At 65.6% G+C, this 19,833-nt stretch overlaps 2 protein-coding genes across 2 annotated transcripts in view; one reads left to right on the top strand and one right to left on the bottom strand.

The window, feature by feature from the left end:
• SECISBP2 (SECIS binding protein 2) overlaps nt 1–2,119 on the top strand; it is a 46,641-nt gene extending 44,522 nt beyond the window's left edge. The window contains exons 15-17 of the mRNA XM_032866418.1: nt 1,042–1,196; nt 1,393–1,564; nt 1,888–2,119. Coding sequence (XP_032722309.1) covers nt 1,042–1,196; nt 1,393–1,564; nt 1,888–1,979 — 419 coding nt within the window. The 3' untranslated portion in view covers nt 1,980–2,119. The remainder of the gene's footprint in view (nt 1–1,041; nt 1,197–1,392; nt 1,565–1,887) is intronic.
• Nucleotides 2,120–3,882: 1,763 nt separating this feature from the next.
• Nucleotides 3,883–19,833, bottom strand: part of SEMA4D (semaphorin 4D) — an 83,420-nt gene continuing 67,469 nt past the window's right edge. The window contains exons 14-19 of the mRNA XM_032866417.1: nt 15,783–15,952; nt 15,636–15,679; nt 12,202–12,408; nt 6,587–6,796; nt 4,782–4,879; nt 3,883–4,301 (exon numbers count right to left, since the gene is read on the bottom strand). Coding sequence (XP_032722308.1) covers nt 4,275–4,301; nt 4,782–4,879; nt 6,587–6,796; nt 12,202–12,408; nt 15,636–15,679; nt 15,783–15,952 — 756 coding nt within the window. The 3' untranslated portion in view covers nt 3,883–4,274. The remainder of the gene's footprint in view (nt 4,302–4,781; nt 4,880–6,586; nt 6,797–12,201; nt 12,409–15,635; nt 15,680–15,782; nt 15,953–19,833) is intronic.

The raw sequence follows: 19,833 nt of genomic DNA, 5'->3' as shown, positions 1-19,833 counted from the left end.
GTCTGCCGCTGGGCCCTGGCGTGTACTGTACTCGGTGACCTTTCCGTGCCCCAGGGTCCCATCCGTGTGGGCAGGGCCTCTCCCTTGGTGGGTCCTGTGCACACCCAGGAGCTCCTGCTCCCAGGCAGTTAGCCAGGGGCCCGGTGCACAGTGCAGTTCTGATTACTCCCTGGGAGCCATCCTGGCCTTGCAGCAAACGCCCGCGGCCGTTCGGTGACCGAAGTACAGTTCTTCCTGTTCGGGTTTTGTGCTTGGCTTGTGGCTCACACCTTGGAATAGTGCTGATAACTCCCCAGCGGTGTTATGTAACGAAGGTGACCTTCGGAGCCGCCCAAGGCAGGGGCTGGCTGCCAGGAGGGTCAGCCAAGTAACTGGGGGCCGGGCCAGAGCTTGGTCCCCTCCCCGGCCTGGGCCTCCAGGGAGGGGAGGGGCCGGAGGTGGAGTCCGCCAGCGGCCTGTGCTGCGGCCTGCCTGCTGTGGGGCGCCTGCTAGTGGGTGCGCGGGGCCTTCCCCACCCCGCCCCCGCCCCGTGCCCCTCTGCTCTGGCTGGGGATGGCAGTTCCCGGTCATGGCCTTAAAGGACTAGGCAGACACGGGGCTGTGCTTCCCTGCGGTGCGTCCCGGGAGCCTCTAGCAAATGGAAGAGCGCGTGGGAGGTGGCAGCGCACAGCCCTCTGGTTGGAGCTCGGGGGTCCCTGAGGCTTGGGGGCGCCTGACATGGAGATGGGGAGGCCTGGCCCCTGCCGGCGTCTGAGGTTTGCTGGGTGTTCTGTGTGCCCGTCCCCATGTTGGGATCGGGAGCGGGGACCCTGCGAGAAGGCGAAGACCTTCCCGTGCCCCACGTAAGGCCAGGTGTTTTCTTTGGCGGAGGACGCGTCTCTGCGTCTCTTCTGGGAGCGCTGCGCCTGCGGGGGCGGCCTTGAACTGGTTGCGGGCACGGCCCACGCGGGTGTCGCCCTGTGGAGGTGGAATCCCTTTGTGGCCAGGACTGCGCCAGGCTGCGTGTGACGCATCCCCCGTCGCTGCCCTGTCCCTGACCAGGCGGGCTGGACGACACGCTGCACACCATCATCGACCACGCCTGTGAGCAGAGCGTCCCGTTCGTGTTCGCGCTCAACCGCAAAGCGCTGGGGCGCAGTCTGAACAAGGCCGTGCCCGTCAGCGCCGTGGGCATCTTCAGCTACGACGGGGCGCAGGTGAGCTCGGGGCCGGGCCGGGAGCCGTGGGCACGCGTGCAGTGTCCCCCGCAGGGCCACTCGGGGGCGGCTCTGTGCTTGCGCTGGCAGGCAGTACCCTTGCTGGGGTCCCCCTGCTTCACCCCCGCTCCCCGGTGGGCGGGGACCCGCGTCCTCTGGGGTCAGGGGAGTCATCCGTGCGCCCCGTCTGCCGCAGGACCAGTTCCACAGGATGGTGGAGCTGACGACGGCCGCCCGGCAGGCGTACAAGACCATGCTGGAGAGCGTGAGCCACGAGCTGGCTGGGGAGCCCGGCCCCCCGGCTCCCGGCGGCTCGGCACAGGACAGCCCCGCGGCTCCCGTGGCCGGGAGAGAAGAGCCGCGCTACGGTGAGTGCTGGGCAGGGCGGGGGACTGCGCGTCCTCGGGCTCCGCGTCCCCCTGGACGGACAGGCGGCAGAAGGCCGGGTCGGTCCCAGCTGGGCTCACACCTCAGGTCACATGGCGCCTGCAGAGCGTGGCCTCGAGCCCTGTGGGCCCCTGGCGGGAGGCTCTCAGACACAAACAGCGGGGGTGACGGGGTGGGGGCGGAGGTCCTCCCCAGGCTCCTGTAGGGACCTGGGCTCCCCTGGGCAGCCGCTTCCGCCCGGGCAGCAGAGACGGCCCCAGCTGTCCCCGCGTGTCCCTCAGCTGTGCCCCTTTGTGGTTTGTAGTGGAAATCTGGAGGCGACACCTGGAGGCGTACAGTCGCTGCGCGCTGGAGCTGGAGGCTTCAACCTCGCAGATGCGGAACCTGAGTTTGTAGCGCGTTGTGTGTCGCGTGCGGTAAGGAAGGGGGGCCTGAGAGACTCGGGGGCCCCTCTCTTCTCAGGCCTCCGCGGACCTGCTGTGCTGTGTGGCTTTTGAGTCGGGAGGTGAATCCAGGAGGCGTGTCCCGGGACCCCGGGCCCCGGGCGTGCTGGGGGAGCCTTGCCCGAGAGGCAGCTTTGGGTCTGAGCTATGCAGTCTGGGAACAGCTGGAAGGCGTGGCGCCCCGAGTTCTCTGCTGTGCAGACGCCCCCCACCCCGCAGAAGAGCTGAGCCGTGTCCGTGGGGGGGGGGCGCCGCTCTCGGGACCCGGCTTTTTGACTGGAAATGGGGGGATGTTTAGAGGGTCTGCTAAAATGAGCCTCGAGGAAAATCACTTCTCTAACCTGTGACCTTTTGACATGAATTGTTCCTTTTTGCTTCTATTTTTCAAAGAACCAATGTATGTTGACGTTTCGGGATTTGTCTCGCTGATCTACGGGCGTTTTCTTTTTTTTCTAAACGAATGTATTCTGAATGTGGCTTCTGTCGTGGAGGCCAGTGGGATAGAAGTTTGCTTTCATGTTTTGCTGTAGGTAAAAGGGTTTATTTATTTTGAATAAAGAGCGATGATTTGATCAGCCCGCGGTCTTAGGCTTGTGGGCACGTCCTGAGTCCGGGTGTGGCCCCTCAGGCACGGCGTTTAAGGGGACGAGGTTTGCTGGGGGGGCTGCTGCCTCAGCCCCATGCGACCTGGTGTCATGACGGGGCAGGGGCAGGACAGAGCAGAGCTTTGCCGCCCGGTGCGCGTGGGGCGAGCCGCGGGGCTCGTTGGCCTTGAGCGCACTGTTAGGGGACCTCGGTGGCGTCGGGCGTGGTTTGTCAGAGGTGAGTGGCCTGCGGGAGCCGTGTGACACCGCAGCTTCTCCCCCAAGGGGCAGGGCTCTCTCGCCTTCCTGCGCCAGCAGGTGCCCCGTCCCCTGCGGGAGGTTTGAGAGAGATGACAGGAAAGTCCTCAAGTTCATCTACAAGGAGAGCGGGACGTTTTGAACTGGCAGCAGGGCCCAGGGGTGCACATGAGCCCAGCGGGGCAGTGTGAGTGCCGTGTCGGGGCCACATGGTGCTTCGCGGGGGACTTACTGCTGGGGTTGGCCTGGCCACTGCGTCCCTCTGGTGGCAGAGGCTGCAGCTGCTGGGGCCGCACTGGCCTGTGCCCTCGGGGCCGCACCTCCCAAGCACATGCTCTGCTCACTGCGTTTATTCCCGTTTATTTTCTCAGCAGTGCAGACAACCCAGACGCCTAAGCTCGGGTCCAACCAGACCCCCACCCCCCACCGCGCTAGGCTGGGGGCACGCGTCTCATTGAGGTGTTGGCGTGAGGCATCCCCCACGTCCAGACCCGGGGCGAGTCTCCCGGCCGCGGAGAGCTGCCCCCGGAAGGGCCCAGGCCTCTGAGCCCGTCCCAGGGGAGCCCGGACGCGCGCACACCTCGCTGAGTGGGCGGCGCCTGCGTGCGGGCCCGGGGGCGGGGTGGGCAGGCGGACCCCGCCGCAAGCCGGTCCCCGCTGCAAGCCGGTGGAGACAGGTGCGCTCTCAGGGGTCCTCGGCCTCCGAATCGGGGGCGGGGGGTCCGGACACAGGCTGTAATCGTCCGTGTGCGGGGGGTGCAGGGAGGTTCTGGGAGGGGTGGACTGGCTGCGGGTTACCGTCATTTCATTAGCAGAAGGTGACCAGGGTCTGGGCTGTGCAGCGTCAGGCCTTCGGGTCCCGCACAGGGTGTAGCCCCGTCAGCAGAGGCTCCCCCGTGGCTCCGGCACGGGGCACGCCAGCTCAGGGCACGCACAGAACATACTCGGAGGAGCCGTGTGCCGAAGCCCGCGGAGCCCTCAGTGCCCGGAGCTCCTGGGGGGGGGTAGCTCCTGTCACTCAAGGTGTCAGGCCAGTTGCTTCCATTGGTCTCACTGGGCCTGTCCCTGGCACGTGGGAGCTCAGTGAAGGTGGGAGCAGCGGCAGGCTGGGGACGGGGCTGTTGTGTGGGCAGGGAGGAACAGCCGGGGAGCACAGCAGCGGCGTTTCTGGAAGAGGAGCCATCATGCACGCCGCTGTCTGGCATCGAATCTGTAGCTTAACGGTCCTGGTGTCCTGTGTCCGCCAGACAGCCTCTCCTGTCCCTTGCGAGCAACTAAGTCTTTAAAGTTTTGGCTGCTGTCTCGGCGGTTGAGGTGAACCCCATCTCAGCAGGCCAGGTGACAGCTCACTGTCCTGGGGCCTCTCCGGGGGCGGCGTGGCAAGGGGCAGCGGGCTCAACTGCGGTCTATAAGTTGTCCTTGTCACAGTTTTCCTGAAAGAACAATGCAGGCCCCTTTGAATTCCTGGCAGAACAGAGGCCCTCCCCCCAAGACGCAGGAGGTGGCCTTTGGGGAGGGTGTCCTGTGCGGGCTGAGTTCAAAGGCATTGGTCAGAGAACCTGAGCCCGTGTCGGCAACAAGGAGAGGCTGTAGGTGGCCACTGCGGCCAGGACGGTGGAAGCCTGCCGTGGAGCTCCAGGGCGCCTGCCCGGCCGACTCCCGGGCCTGGGGGCCGCCTGTCCTGCCGCCCCTGGGTGCCTGGACAGGACTCCCTGCGGGCTCAGCGAGAGCCTGTGGCCCTGCCGCCACACGTGCCCCCCAACTGGAGTCTCCAGAAGAGGCCCTCCTCGCCCCACCGTGCTGACACTCCCTGGGGATCTGCCTGGAGTTCAGAGCCCGAAGGTTCCTGAAGGCAGAACAGCTCTGTGGGCCCGCCCTGCCGGCCCCTGCCCGCTCTCAGCGCGGCCACGTACCCACGCCTTCCTCCAGCTCTGCATCACGCGGTCATGCTCCCCGGCCACAGCCCTCCAGGCCGCGAGCTCTCTGGTCCACTGCTCCTGGTGGGTCGCCTCTGCAAGACAAGGGGTGGGCGATGCCGGGTGTCAGCCTCACTGGCCCTGGTGGCTCTTGGGTCCATGCTGTCCGCTGAGGCCGTCCGACAGCCGGGTTTCGGGCGAGGCGTTCATGCCTCCAAGCCTGCCTTCCTGGCTGTGGGGGCTTCCTCAGGCCAGCGGCCCCAGGAGTGGCTGGTCCCCACGGTCACGCCGGCCCTGTCCTCGTCTCGCAGGCAAGAGAGGGGCTAGTGCCCCCCGTCCTGGGGCTGGTGCCACCTCCCCTGGGAGGCCTGTCCCGAGTGAGGCCGGGGAGTCCGCGGCGCAGCAGGCTGGTGCTGTGGCGCGCTCGGCTGCTACCTGCTCCACGTGGCTGCCGCGGCAGCTTGAGCTGAGGGTTCGGAAGCCAGTTCTGCGCGGCGCTCTCGGGGCGGCACGAGCCCAGGTGCTGCAGTTACCAGACCGCGTCCCTGATCAGGCCCGCGACTCCTGCTGCTAATTTCAGAAACGGGTGCCAGGGACCTGCGCCCCGAGATACAGAGCAGAGCTCCTTCTGTGAGCAGAACTGGCAGGGCCGGGGCAAGCGCTGCAGAGGCGTCTTCGTGGGTCCTTCACCCCAAGGGCATCTGGAGGGACTTCGGCTCCCACCCTGCAAGGAGCCCCGCGTTCTCCAGGCCCCACAGCTTCAGGAGACACCGCGGGCTCGGCAGACGGGCAGAGACTGGGCTGTCCCGGCCGGCGTCCCTGCCCCCCGTCGCGTCTGTGCAGCGGGTACACCGGCCCGCGCTCGCGTTAGGTCCTGCTGCTCCCACACCGGTGCGCTGGTGACCGCGGGGCAGGGGTCGGGGGAGCAGGATCACCTCGGGGGCCCTCGCGACTGTGCCGCCAGTGCCGGTCTCGCGGTTTCTGCAGGACACCTCGTGGCTTGTGAGTCAGGCTTACGTGAGGAGTCCGAGTGTCCGGACGGTGGCGGGGCGGGGGTACTTAACGGAAATGGGAGGACCAGGTTGTGGGCGGGGCAGAAATTTGCAGTTTTCTCTCCCCAAACTCTCACCAGAAGGATGGGGGCCTTTCCAGCATCTCCTAAGCATCGATGGAAACTGTTGAGGACGGACTGGAAACAGGAGGGGAGCACAAAACCTGGAAGCTGGAAGCGGAGGCGCCGGCGGGGCCAGAGCAGACCGGGGAGCGCGGCGCCCTAGGCTAGCAGCAGGGGAACAGGCACACCCTCCCCGAGACGCTCGGCGCCAGGACAGGCCTCCAAGGCTGTCTGGAAGCAACCTGTGGCTCCGGGGCCCCTCCTTGCTCCACACCATGCCAGGCGGTCCCACGTTTGGCAGGAGAGTTCCAGAAAGAGCACGGGACATAAAGTGGAGCAGAGGATCTCTTGGAGGAAAGGAAAGGGCAGGCTTCCTGGTGCCATGGGCCTGGCCAGGCCTGGAGACACTGTGGCATGAGTGTGGATCATGTGGATGGGGGTCTGGGAAAGCCACATGCAGAGCCTGCGGAGACATGGGGCAAACCTCCACGGGGCACGCGAGACCTTTTGGGCCAGCACTGTGCACCCCGCCCGGTCCTCTCCGTGTGAAGCCAGAGCTGGGGCCTTTGGGCTCTCAGAACGCGGCCTTCCCAGCACCGCCCAACGGAAACCCGGAGTGCAACCTGGCAGGCGTGTGCGCGGGGTGGGTGTGTGACTGGGGGTGTGGACGCGGAGGGACACCACTCACCGTGTCTCATGACGGTGACCCGCACGCTGGAGGTCCTGTTGCCTGCGGAGGAGAGGATGGAGCAGCGGTACTCGGCGCTCTCGCTGACGGTGTCCCGCAACCAGCTGAGCGCGTGGGTCCTGCCGTCGAGCAGCGCGTGGCTCTGCGTGGGGACACACGTTTCCAGCTCACGGCCGTTCTTCTCCCAGATGAAGTGAATGTCTGCAGGACCTGGGGACACAGAGACATCTCACCGGACCTTGCTACCCCCACCTGTGACCAAAAGGCAGAGTGGGGCCACCCCTGCTCTCCCCAGCACTGAAGGGGGGGGTCCAGCCAACCCGGGGGGCAGGATGGGTGCCGGGGTGCCGAGCGAGACTGAAGGCCCCTCTCTCTGCTGTCCTCTCCCCCACACTTGTGCCAGGTGTGGGTGGCACCAGCAGCCGGGCTGGGTGCCAACCCAGATCCGGTCGTGCCTGAGAATCCATTTCGTGAAGCAGGATTCTACCCAGCCGCTCCCCCAAGCTGGGGACGACATAAGCGGCGGTGTCGTGGAGGACGCCGGGCAGAGGATGGACGCCGTCTGTGGCTGTAGTTCCCCGAGCCCAGCAGGAACCTGCAGCCCAGCGGCTGCACCCAGGACACAAAGCTGCGGTGCGGGAGCAGGTTGCATGGCATGGGGCGGTGTTGGCCACGGCTGGCTTGAGGAGGAAGAGCTCCAGGACTGCCTTCCCGCGATTCCTGCGTGACTGGCGTGGCCCCGCCCCACCCTCGCCCGCGAGGCACCGCGCTCAGCATGTTCGAGGAGCTTCCTCCCGAGGGAAAGTCAGACGCGGACCACACAGCCCGGGGACGAGCCCCGAGGCCGGGATGAGAGCGCGGCCGGGCCGGGCCCGCAGAGCTGTGTCCGTAAGACGTTGGAGACGAATGACGAGGGTCACAGACCCGATGTGACGGACACCCGTGTTGTCATCTGCGAGTCACGTCTGAGACCGTACCCCAGGGAAATGCCATCGTGTCACAGGAGACAGTTACGCATCAGTGTGTGCATGCGCGCACAGACGTGTAGGCGCCCGGAGAAAAGGCCTCCACGGGCCGTCGCGCTGCTGGCAGCTGCCTGTGGGTGGCGCACGGCGAGGCGCTGCGATCCCGCTCTTTACGCTTGCCTGGAGTCCCAGACCCACAACAGCAAATACTGGTTTTGCCGTGAGAACAAGGCACTTTGAGGAAAGAAACATGCCGAGGCCGTCAAGGAAATTCTGGAAGGCTTCGCTCAGAAGTGGTTCACACAGCAGCTGCCTGGCCACATCGGCCGCGGGGACACAGTGGCTTCTCTCGTTTTCTGTGTGGGCTTCCGGGACTTCAGCCCGTTGCTGTACCTTGTTTTCCCTCAGCGTTCTGTCCTCCGTCGAGGACCGCATATGTGTAGCACCCATGGCACGCCCGTGCCGGCGCCCCTACTGTGGCTGCTGGGCCGCCGCACGCCAGCCCGCCCGGCCGCGGATGCAGGTCTGGACAGGGATTCCCATGAGGCACCGTGATCGGGAAGGGAGGTGGTCCGTGTCCGTTCCCAAGAGCCCGGGCTCCCGCTCGCCCCCGACTGCCCCGTGCCGCCGTGCGCGGGATCCTCCCAGGGCTGGAGCCACCAGGATGCGTCGCAGGAGCTTCCGGAAGGTTCTCACGGTCAACTCGGACAAAGAACTGGGGTGGCCTGAGCTGGCGCCGATTCCTCACCCTGAGCCGGGACCCGAAGGAGCGAAGCATTCAGCTGACCACACTGCGGGGCCCGGGCTGAGCACAGACGACGTGCCGCTCGGTCCTGAAAAGCTTCGTCGTCAGAGCTTCAAGCGCGTGCTCAGCCCCAAGAAAGCTTTAAAAACGTTAAAGGGGAGCTTCTGTTTTACTTACTCTGTTTAAAACTCTGCAGCTCCTTCCGAATGCAGGGAAGAACAAGGAGGCAAAGTGACCGTTAAACCCATTAGCAAGGTCCGCACCCCACTATCAGGCCCAGACAGCAGGCCGTACCCCCCTACCCCGGGGGCCTCGTGCAACCCCGCAAGGCCACGCCCTCGTGCCCTGGGCATGCGGCATCTCTTCTGGGCCCTAGGACGGTGCCCCTGGCCTCAGGTTCCAGTACCTACCGCGGGGTCAACGAGGTGCAGGGGCCATTGGCTCCAGCCTGCCCCCCCAGCCCCTCAGCCTGTGTAACAAAACCAGAGCCCCTCAGAGCAGTGGCTTCTCACCAAGGGAGGATTCTGGAAGCAGGCCTGAGAGCCCCGAGTTGGAGGGGAGTGTGATGGGGTCCACTCCCAAGTTCCCGGGCCACATTTGTGACAGGCGTCCCCACTTGGCATCCCCATGCCTGTGGTCTACCCTGACCCTGGGGCCAGCCTGCCGCTGTGGCCTCCCACCGGCTCCTGGCTGCACCCGGGGGCGGTGCTCACACCGGGCCTCCGGGGGCCGGACGCTGTCCGGCGTGGCCAAGTTCACAGCTGCGCAGAAGTCGGGACGCTGCCGGGGTGGGGGGTCCTCACCTCCCCAGTTGCGTCAGCCTTCCTCCTTGAAGCGGCCAGTGCCCTGCGGTTGGCTGAATAGTGGCCCCAGAACGCGCAGGTCCTAATCCCTGGAGGCGCGTGTGGCTAAACGCGCTTTCCAGACCCCATCGTGGGGAGGGGGGTGGTCGCCGGCTCGGGTGCACAGCCTCACGGGGTGCCAGGTGCTTGGGACCGATGACCGCGCACGAGGACGAGCCCAGCAGAAGGGAGAGCAGCTTCAGCAAGAGCGCCCCGCGGAACCCGCTGAGGATCGAGACCCCACAAGGAGACCGGTCAGCCTTGCCCACCCATGGAGGGGTCTGTGCCCTCCTGGGAGGCGACCCGCTCGCGAGTCGGCTACCCCCACAGCCCAGCCTTGGCCTTTCCCGAGCCCCCGCCCTGAGTCACGCCAGCACCAACAGCCACCACGGGCGCTCACAGGATATTTCGGCCGCGCACCTTCTGCGGCCCCCGCGGCACCCGGGGGCTGCAGGGACTCGGGTGTCCAACGTCACGGTTAAAACATACAGGGCCATCAAAACCCCAAACAGCCAAGCGTCACCTGTAGTGCAGCGGTTCTGTTCTTAGCTTTAGAGGGGACGAGGCCTAAATGAGCGGGAAGCACAGTCCCGCGGATGCGGCGGCCCCTGGGGCACACAGCTTGGCTTTCCTTGGAAAGGAGAGCCCGGAGCTCCGGCCTGCGGGCGCGGCGTGGTCTGCACGTGCAGGAAGGCGGACACGTACGGGTCCCTCGCTACCGTCCCCGTGTCCGTCTGTACGCGCCCTAACACAGCTACGGACGACCGCTTGTCCCGACTCCTGCCACGAGGGCCACGGGGTCGTCATTCTTGAAAAGTCTGAAACACGGCCACACGCCGACTTCCATCGCTCCGGCCCAGGACCCGTTTCCTCGACTTGCCAGTGTCTTCCCGACCGCAGGTGCACGCGCACGGCTCACCGCGGGGCAGGCGGCAGCGTGGACGTTCCTGGAAGCCGGACTCGCCCCCGGCACGCTCGGGCCTGGGAACGGAGGCGCGGCCGCTGAGCACAACCCACAGCCCGCCACCGGGGCGTGGCTTGCACACCCGGACACACGCACACACCCGCGGGGCAGATCAGGAGACGGAGGGAAGAGGGTGGGCAGAGAAGCCCTGAGAATCACTGGGCGACGAGCCACGCCTGTCACAGGCTGGCCACCTGGCCTGGGTTGGGTCACGGCCCCAGGCTCTGTGAAGTGGTTTAATAGGGACAGCCCTGTGGTGGCCCCGGGCCTGCGGCCAGAGCGGCAGCTTGAAAAGGCCTTAAGCTGTGGTACCCTCCGTGACTCCCGAGTCGCTGTCCTTTAGAACACCACATACTTGGACCACCACTTGCACGGTGGGCCAGCCCCGGCTCGTGGCCGGGGCTTAGGGGAAGAGAAACCCAGATGTCCCCGTGTAGTCAATGAGGCTGGCAGGCTGGCCTCAGGGCGAGGACTGCGGGGGGCCTCCGCCTGCTGGGCTGCTCTGGCAACAGTGGTCTCCCAGTGTGGACGCGAGCGCCTCCACGTTGGCTGGGTCCTCCCCCAAGGGCCGCCTCCTGGCTTTGCCTGCTGGGCGCTCAGGTGAGGGTTCTGGAGGGTGGGGTGAGGGCACCGGGATGTGGCCGCTCCCCGCCAGTGCTCTCCAGCACCCACTTCTCAGTCACCACTGCGCGGCGGGGCGGCCTCCCTCGGGGCCACGGCACTCATGCCTGCCTCCGGGAGCCCCACTGTGGCGTGTGTGCACCGTGTGCGGGGTGTGTACTGAGCCCGCTCTGGGCAAATGCGGGGCCCTCTCCCTTGGGTGGAACAGCACATGCGGGCTCCTTGGGAAAGATTGGTCCTTCCTGGGCCACCTCCCAGCCTCAGATGGGGCCACACTGGAACAATGGGAGGTTCTAGGTGGGCCAGTGTCCCTGGGAATTGAGCATGGGAGGAGGGCGGGGGCCATGGGCCCTCCGCTCAGTCCATCCCGAGCGCTGCCCCTCCACGCTGCCCCTCCACGCTGCCCACTTCTGCCCCGGGCCACAACGCCACCAGCCACGGTCCCCATCCTTGGCCCCCAGCAGAGGTGCATCCTGCTGGCGCTGTGAGCGGGATCCCACCCCTTCTCCCCGGCTGCCTGCAGCTCCACCACTAACGGCCCGTGCTGGGTCCCTGTTGAAGCCCAGTGTGGTTCCTGCTCTGGCTGACGGTGGTCTCTGTCCCCCAGTCGCAGGGACAGCACTGCTGCACGTGCACACCTGCGGACGGGTGCCTGAGAAGCCACGTGTAAGAGCGTTTGACTCCCGGACACATGACCCTCCTGCCCCTGTGGGTTGTATGACCACACGCTTTCCCTGTGACAGGGACGATGTCCTGCCCGGGGAGGCCGCAAGGGAAATCGCCAGGCCCCGGAGCCACACGGGGGCCCAGCACAAACCAAGGCCAGGCATGGAGCAGGCGACCCAGGACCACACAGACCTGACCCCAAAGGTTTCTCCACAGCGTGCCACACACAGGCCACTTCCCCTGCAGCCGCGCAGGCAGTCCGCGACCCCCACGGGGCACGCCACCGCTCGGAGCCGGCTCCACAGCCCGAGTGGCTTCTCGCAGTTTAAAATCTCCAACAGAAACCGCCTGTGCCTGTCCTCCTCCTGTGCTCTAGTCGTCCCCTCTGGGCATGGAGGAAGGGGCCCTGGCCAGCGGCTTGGCCAGACCACGGCCGTGCAGCGGCCCCTCCCAACATCTCCCGGGCCACCAGGCTCTCAAGCTGTCCCGTGTCAGCATCACCACCCAAGTCACAGCGCCCCTTCTGCAGGCTCTGGAGTTAACTTCTCCGGCCACAGAGACCGAGCCCTGAACGGGCGGCACTCACACAGCCCCACGAACGGCTGAGCAGCTAACCGAGGTCTTGGGGCCCGGCGCAGCCCGCCTGTGGGTGGCCTGGAGGCTCGGAGGCAGAGCTGGGCACTCGCGACCGAATCCATGGCCGTGAAGCCCCCGGCAGGGAACACTGGTCCTCAAAAAAGCCACTAGCCCCTGTCGCAGGAGGGGCTGCGGGCCGACACTGCCCACCCCACCCAGCCCGGCGCCCTGCTTACCTGTGGCCTGACAGAGGAGCTGGAAGGTCCCCGGGGCACGCACGTGCTGGGCCTGGTCGCTGAGGAGGGGCGGCAGCAAGGTGACGGGCGGGCCGCTGTCAGACCCCGAGGCGGAGGCCGGCCGGGGGCTTCGGGGAGAGGAAGCGGAGCCAGGGCCCCGACAGGACAGGGAGGAGGACCCCGGAGGAGGGAAGGGCACAGACGAGGCTGCGAGACAGAGGACAGAAAAGAGGCCGCTGAGGCGGGCGTCGTCAGGATCCCACCGCACACCAGAGGAAGGAAGCAAAGCACCGGAGAAGGGCGGGCCCCGGGCGGTCCGGAGACCTGCCCCTGGTCAGCGCCCCACGGGTGGGAGGGACGGGCGGGGGCCTCCCGGCGGCCGCGGCAAGTCACAGGCCCACGTCAAGGATAGAAGGTTCTTGTTTATTCGGTTATTTTTCAAATGTATACAATTCAAAGTAGAAAAATAAAAACAAAGTAAATCTTATAAAACACAAATGTTTACACCAAAACGGTTGAGTCTCATGCTGAAGAGGACATTGTCCACGCAGGCACAGAAATCCGTGTGCTGCTCCCCACCCGGCAAGTGCGCCGCCGCCTCCGCGCACGCAGCAGCAGGTGCACCGAGACGGCATCACGGCCAAACCGTCCTTCCCGTGCGTGCCGTGACAGACCGCGCCAGCCACGTGGGCCGCCCTGCGGCTCCGCAGAGTGTGTTGAGACAGGCCTGTCCGGCCGCCGCCGCCCAGCTCACGCACAGGTGGGGCCAGGCTCTGGTCAGTGGAGCGGGGCGTCCCGTGGGGAGCGGCCGTGCGCAGGAGCCGACAGTTACAGAAGCCGCGCAGATGGCAGATGGCGCCCCAGCGGAGGTCTGTCTGTCCGTCCGCACAGGAGTTTTCGAGCAGCAGCTGTGAGCATCCGATGGCAAGACACGCACCCCCTCGGCCCTGGGCCGGGCGTCTCCTTTGATCCTGGGGACCCCGCCAGGCTCATCGGACAGCCACCCACTGGCCTCTCTTCTTCGAAAGAATTTAAACAGAAAAAAAAAGTACAGAAAGAAAATCTCTGAGTAGGACGCTTCCCTCAAGGAATAAAGTTAAAGAAAAAAGAAAAAATACTGGTGTGCTCAAGAGATGGTTTTGTCCATGTGTCTGGAAGCAGAAGGAATGCATTAGCCAAAGCAGGTTTATCCCTGAGAATCATAAGCAACGTAAGCTGGAGCCTGTCCTCGCAACCGAAGCTGGAAGATGTACGTCTTCTAAACATTAAAACATCTGCTTTAGTGACTTAAAAAACAAACGACCCAACACAGAAAAAGTAAAACGCTATAAGATAATCCCATGGAAGGAAAGGTTCGTGCCAATCTGGACAACAGGCGCTAAGTTACCAATCTGATAAACAAAATGTCGTTTCCAATCTGGAAGGAAACAATCTTTCAGTGGCTGCTGCTCTGGGGCGGGGGCTGGGGGGCACCGGAGGCGCGAAGGGCCGCGGAGAGCTGGGGCCAAGGGGAGCCACCACCGCAGCCCGCGGTCCCCTCCCTGCCCATGGCCCACCACAGGAGGCCGGCGCGATGCTCTCCGCTTTCCAAAAGGACAAAGAAACCAACTCACAAGCTCAACCCGAGGGAAGAGACACAGAAGCAGGTGCACAGACACGGGCTCCCCACACCACCCCGGGCCGGGCACGCGACGCCGACCGGGGGCCTCCGCACAGCCGCCTCAGTCCACGTCCGCATCCGAGTCGGCGTACTTGAGCTCACACTTGACGTCGAAGGGCCTGTCCCGGCCGGGGAGGTCGTCAAGCCGCTGCGAGTCCTCCCTGTCGGTGGGCGCCCTGCTGGCCGTGGTGTCCTGCTCCGTCTCGTAGCCGGTGTCCAGGGCCGGCCGCGGCTGCGCCCCGTTCTGCTGGGAGGAGCTGCCCTGCTCCACCAGCGTCTCCTTCACGCTCTGCTCGAACTCGGAGAAGTCGGCCGCGGGCTGCTTCTTGGCCAGCAGCACGGCGGAGCGGAACTTGAGGCACTGGCCGGGCAGGTAGCCCTTGTAGCAGTTGTAGGAGAGGAGGCCGAGGCAGAGCAGGAAGCAGAGCAGGAAGAGGACCATGAGCGGGCGGTTGTCGCCGGACTTGAGATACACGGTCTTCTCCGAGTGCACCTGCGGCACCGTGTTCACCACGGTCTTGGGTTTGCACGACGCGCTGCTGGGCGCGGGGCTGGGCGGCGGGGCCACGGCCCCCTGTGCGGGGCCCAGCACCGCCGGCGTCTGGGCTGGGGGGCCCGGGGTGGGCTCCGTTGACACTCTGAGGGGGGTCCTGTCCCCTTCAGCGTGGGTGGCCGGTGCGGTGGAGGCCGCAGGGGTCCGCGGGAGCACCCTGACCTCCAGAGCGTGCCTGGCCGCCACCTGCAGCACCGTCGTGTTCCGGAGCCTCTCCTCCGACAGGCACCGGTACACCCCGCTGTCTCCCTCCGACAGGTTGAAGACCAGCAAGTCCTTCCTGCCCACCAGGCCATACTTGGGGCCCTCGGCCTTGAGCTCGTTGTTCTGGAACGTCCACACCACCCGGGCCAGGTTGGACTTCGGGGAGCATTTCAGCTCTGCCGTGCCGCCGTGCTTGAAAAAATGCTGCCGCAAACTTCCTTTAGTTTGATCTGGAACATCAAAATAAACGTGCACAGTGTCAACAGCCCGCTGGCCGCCTCCCTCCTTTTACAAACAGGTTAACACGCACGAGGACACAAGCTTTTCACCCACGGAGCAACACGGGATCTTCCAGGACGACTAAGGAGATAAAGACACGCGTGACAGAACGGCAACGACGAGCCCCGGTGGCAGCCCAGTGGGACACGGCACCCGGAGGCCACCGGGCGGCCGGGATGACGTCTGGAGCCCTGGTTTCCTGGGAGGCCGAGTGGCCGCACCCGAAGTCGCACACCACGCGCGTGGCCGGTGGCTGCAGGGCTTGCGGCCTCCTGGTGTGCCCAGTGCCCCTTCCTGAAGCTGCCCCAGCTGATGACAGCCATTGGGTCAGGGACAGGAGCGCGACTGCCTTCCAGGGGACACAGGGATGAGCCTGACCCGGCGGTGGCCTCGCAGAGGGGCTGAGGACTCTGCTCTCGCCTCCCTCCCTTCCACTGCCAGGTTGTCTGGGCCGTTGAAGCAGCCCCGAGCTACGCGGAGGAGAGCAGCGTCTCGAGAGCTGATGTCCTGGGTTGGACAACACATGTCTTTCTAGGAAAAGACCCGCTATGTGGCTTCAAACACCCTTTTCTGCAAGTCAAAGGGAAGGCGGGCCAGTCCCAGTATCCTCATGGATACTCGCCCTCCGTTCTGGGGACAGAAGGGGGAACACGAGGTACAAGATGGCCCAGCAGTACAGCACTGCGGCCCGATGATGCCCGGTGCCTGGGAGCAGCGCAGCGACAGGGACCCACTTACTCGGGCAGCCAGATGTGTCTCCGCTCATGCGCTGGATCAGATCCCTGCAACACAAGCAGGCACGGTCACACGTGGGCACGCGTGCAGTCGGTCATGCACGCGCCTACCCCACCGGCGGGTGAGCCGGCTTGCTGCGTCCCCTGGTACCTGCTGCGGCTGTCCGGGTGCAGGGCCACGCAGGCCTGGCCGGCCGGGCTCCAGGCACAGTACGGGTCCCGGGCCAGCACGCAGTCCTCGCAGGTGGCGTGCTTCTCGCAGAAGGCCACGGGGGCCTGCACCACGCCCGAGCTGGAGCCCGCGTAGATGAACTTGCTGCCCTGCGGGGGTGAGAGGGGGCAGGCAGGTGAGGGGGCGGCCATCCAGGCGCACCACCAGGGCTTTTCTAGGGCGTGTGTGCGTGCATCTGCTCATCGAGGAGCCTCCAGAACCATGAGCAGGCGGGCATCGTGGGGTCTCCCAGCCGCGTCCACTCATGGACTCCGCCCTCCGGGCCCCCGCGCCCTCTTCCTCTCATCCAGGGACCTGCGTGGATGCAGGTCTCCCTCTGTGCACAGAGCCCCTCCAGCCGCGCACTCCCCGCCCCACCACCCGTCAGAGATCAAACGGCACAACTCGGAGCCCCAAGTCAGGCCTGCCCAGCCTGAGCAGCCGTGCGCCGACGGCTTGAGCGGGTCCCAACCTGGCGGGGCCAGGAAAGGTGCCCAGTGGCAGGGGAGCGTGCAGGATCCCAGCATGTGGGACCAAGGACGTGCCAGGCGCTGTCATGTCCAGGTTTGCGAGGGAGGAGCACGCGGACGGCGAGGCCAGCAGACCGTGCGGCGGAGAGCCCGGCTCAGGGCAAGGCTGACCGCTCTCCATGCCTTGGGGATGGGGCTCCCGCACAGGGACGCTGCCTGACAGGCAGCCACGGCCGAAGGACTGCAATTCCGCACTTGCGTCTACACTCTCCTCCCCGCGACCCCCACCCAGCACCCCATCTTTTGGTTAACCCTGGGATTTGCGAGCTTAACAGAATTCAGTTTCAGACCCAGATGGGGCACAGCCCTCCCCTGGGGAGACCGAGTCTGGCTGGTGCTCCTGTTCCTGAGGCCGGCCTCCGTTTCCTAGCCTGTGACCCTCCCCACCCCCGCTCTGCACAGGCACAGCTGGAAGGAGGTCCCCTCTGCAGCCGACCATCCTGTGATAACAAGCTGCAGGCCCAGGGCCAGCCCCTCCCTATCGGCAGGGACCGGGCAGATGAAGCCACGTGCCTGCTGGGAGGACCGAGGATGCCACACTAGATCACGGTCCAGGAGTCACGTGGCTCACAGCTGAGGGCTTCCGGGAGGGCCGAGCGGGCAACTTCGAGGGACCCTGGGGGCTGTGGGCTCCCATCTCCGCATACATCCCCTCCCTAGGGCTGGGCTCCCATAAAGCACAGCCACCAAGTACCCGATACCGAGAGAAGGGGCAGGAAAACACCTGCTGGGGCCGCGATCGCCGGCAGGTGCACGAGTCTGGGGGCCGGAGGAACAACACAGCAGCCTTGAGGTCTCCGCACAAGCAAGCATCAGGCACCACAGGCTGAACATAGGCCCATGCGCCCCAGCCAGCAGCGTCCCAGACCCTCAGCCCCGTCCAAGCACGAGGAGACCGCAGTGGTCCGCAGAACGCGGGCCAGTTCTCTGTAGTTAACCGTGCCACCAAGACAAAGACCGATGGGGACTGGCCCCGGCCACAGGGGCTGAGGAGTGAGGCGTCCCAGGCCAAGCGAGGCTCCGGAAGTGGAGCAGATGATTGTTCGGACTGGCGTGGGGGTGGGGGGGACGACCAGACGTCTGGGGTCCCGTGGGCGCTGTGCCCACGGAGCCCCTCCACATGGAAAGAAGGCCCAGGGTCCCCGCCCCTCATCCCAACACCTCTGTGGACCTCACACTGCTGCATAATAAAAGGTGTTTAAAAGGATAGAAAAACCACCTGACCAGGTGTGAGGTCTGGTGCGCGCGCTCGTGCCCTGGCCCTCATGGGTCCCCATGGCCCTGGGAGTCCAGGGCTCAGGCCCTCCCAGCTAAGTCATGGTGTAGACAGCCTCGTCCGACCTGTGGTGGGGTCTGGAGCTGAAGGAGGTCTGCAAAGAACGCCCCTAACACGCGGATGCAGCCCGCCGCCTGGCTCGGAGGGGACCAGACAGCACATCTGCCACCTATTTCCACATGACCCGAAAGCAGGACTCCGATGTCCGTGCACCCCGCTCAGGGCAGCCCAGGCTGGAGGCGGCCTGCGCGCCCGCCCGCAGATGGCGGGACCCAGGATGTGCGTGTGCGAACTGCGGAGCGCTCCTCCTGGAAGAGGAAGGAAATCCTGTCACATGCTGCACAGCTGACCCTCGAGGACATCGCTCAGTGAGCTAAGCCAGTCACAGGACAACAAATACTGATCCCACTTACATGTGGTCCCCGGGGTCCTCAAATCCCAGAGACAGAACGTGAATGGTGGGTGCCAGGGGCTGGGTTAGTGCTCAGTGGGGAAAGGGTTTCCGTTTGGGAAGCTGAGAAGGTTCTGGAAATGGTAATGCTGCTGCGCTGTGCACGTGTGAATGGTAGAAAGGGTAACTGATCCACACGTCTTCACATCAATAAACCACGAAAGAATGCGCGTGTCCTCGGGCAGCATGGCCCAGCCTCTCTGTTCCCACAGTGGTGGCCGCCCGCTGGCTTCCTACTGCCAAGACCCGCCTGACTGCCCGCAAGAGCCTAAACTCGGCTGGCGGCGGGGGTGGGGGGGCGCTTTTTTGCCCTGACATCCACTTCCTGCTGCCGTGGCTGCACACCCACCATTCCAAGCCCCCCGAGCCCGCCCACCCTGGGAGAAGGCGTGGGGGTCCGGGCATGCACGCTGCCTTCCCACTGGTCTAGGCCCAGTGCAGGGGCCCCCGTGAGGACAGACACATGGCCCCCAACGGCTCCCTGTGTGGCCTGCCCCCTGGGCACGGGCACATGACCAAGTCCTGGCCACAGGCAGGTGAGCACGTGCTGAGCCATAACCACCTTCCCCACCCCTCATCCCTCTCACGGGACGACTGCCCTCGCGCCCAGAAGCCCGACTGTCTGCACGCCACTGCGGAGGAGCCGTGGTCTCCCCGCACCTGCCCCGGGGAGCCCAGCCTTTGCTCTGAGGCTTCGGACAACCTGGAGGCCTCAGGGTCTGGACCGCTGCCTGTGAGCAACATGCCCCGGGGCGGGCGGGAGGGCTGCCCGCTTCCTGTTTCCACAGCAAAGCCGGGGATGGGGTGGGAGCAGGGGAGGCACCTGCCGCTGGAAGCTCGCCTAGGCTGTAGGGTCATCTACCCCTCAGACGCCGAGACAGAAGGCACACACAGCAGTGGCTGGGAGGGGACGGGACCCTGTGACGGGAGTCGGGACACCAGATGCAAGGACGTTAAGCTCACCATGAAGGGGACCCGTGGGTGCCCGAGAAGTTGGCTGCTTCCCTCGTCTCCTGCCTGGCGGCCAGGCCCCTTGCTTCCTACTGTCCCCACCGGAGCGCAGGCTACAGGGACACACGGAGGGTCTGTCAGACCCCCTCCTGCAGTGGGACACTGTCCGCACCCAGCGAGGAGGCTCGGGAGCATTCTGGGTCAAACTGGGAGGCCTCAGCAGGTGAGCAACGCCCTCTAAAGCAGGCCCGGCGGAGCCAGGCTGCACACATGGGGCCAGGCCGGGCCCAGCTCTGCAGCTCACGGAACAGGCACGCGGGCAGCCCCTCGGGCTGGGGCTCACAGCACGGGGACGCCCGCACGGAGAGGTGAGGCCTTTGGCCGCAGGGCTGGGCCACTCACAGGGTCTGCTGTCCCCCAGGTACACCAAGAGACTAAGGCAGGACTGGCCTGCTGGGCTCATGTGCTCACGGTCCTGGACCAGGCCTGCTCTGCCCCTCCTGCGCCCCCCAGCCCTGTAGGAAAGCGGGAGGCCCGTGTCCCAGGCCTGGGGACAGATGGCAGCGGGCGGCCTGCGGAGCCAATCCAGCCCCTTGGCTGTTTCTGTGCTACTCCCCAGCTCATACCAGATTTCACGCTCTTAATGGCAGAGAAAAAAAGTCAAAAGCACGCTATTCTGTGACCCTCGGAAGTTAGGTGAGCTCTGGAGCTTGGGGCCCGTAACGAAGGCACTGCCCGAGTGCGGCCAGCGCACGGACACTGCGGCCCCCGAAGCCTCAGACA

Source organism: Lontra canadensis, unplaced genomic scaffold (assembly GCF_010015895.1).
Source record: "Lontra canadensis isolate GAN:19392208 unplaced genomic scaffold, GSC_riverotter_1.0 scaffold31, whole genome shotgun sequence".
NCBI lineage: Eukaryota > Metazoa > Chordata > Mammalia > Carnivora > Mustelidae > Lontra > Lontra canadensis.
Note: the sequence above shows the minus strand (reverse complement) of the source record. Positions and strands in the feature narration are given on the sequence as shown.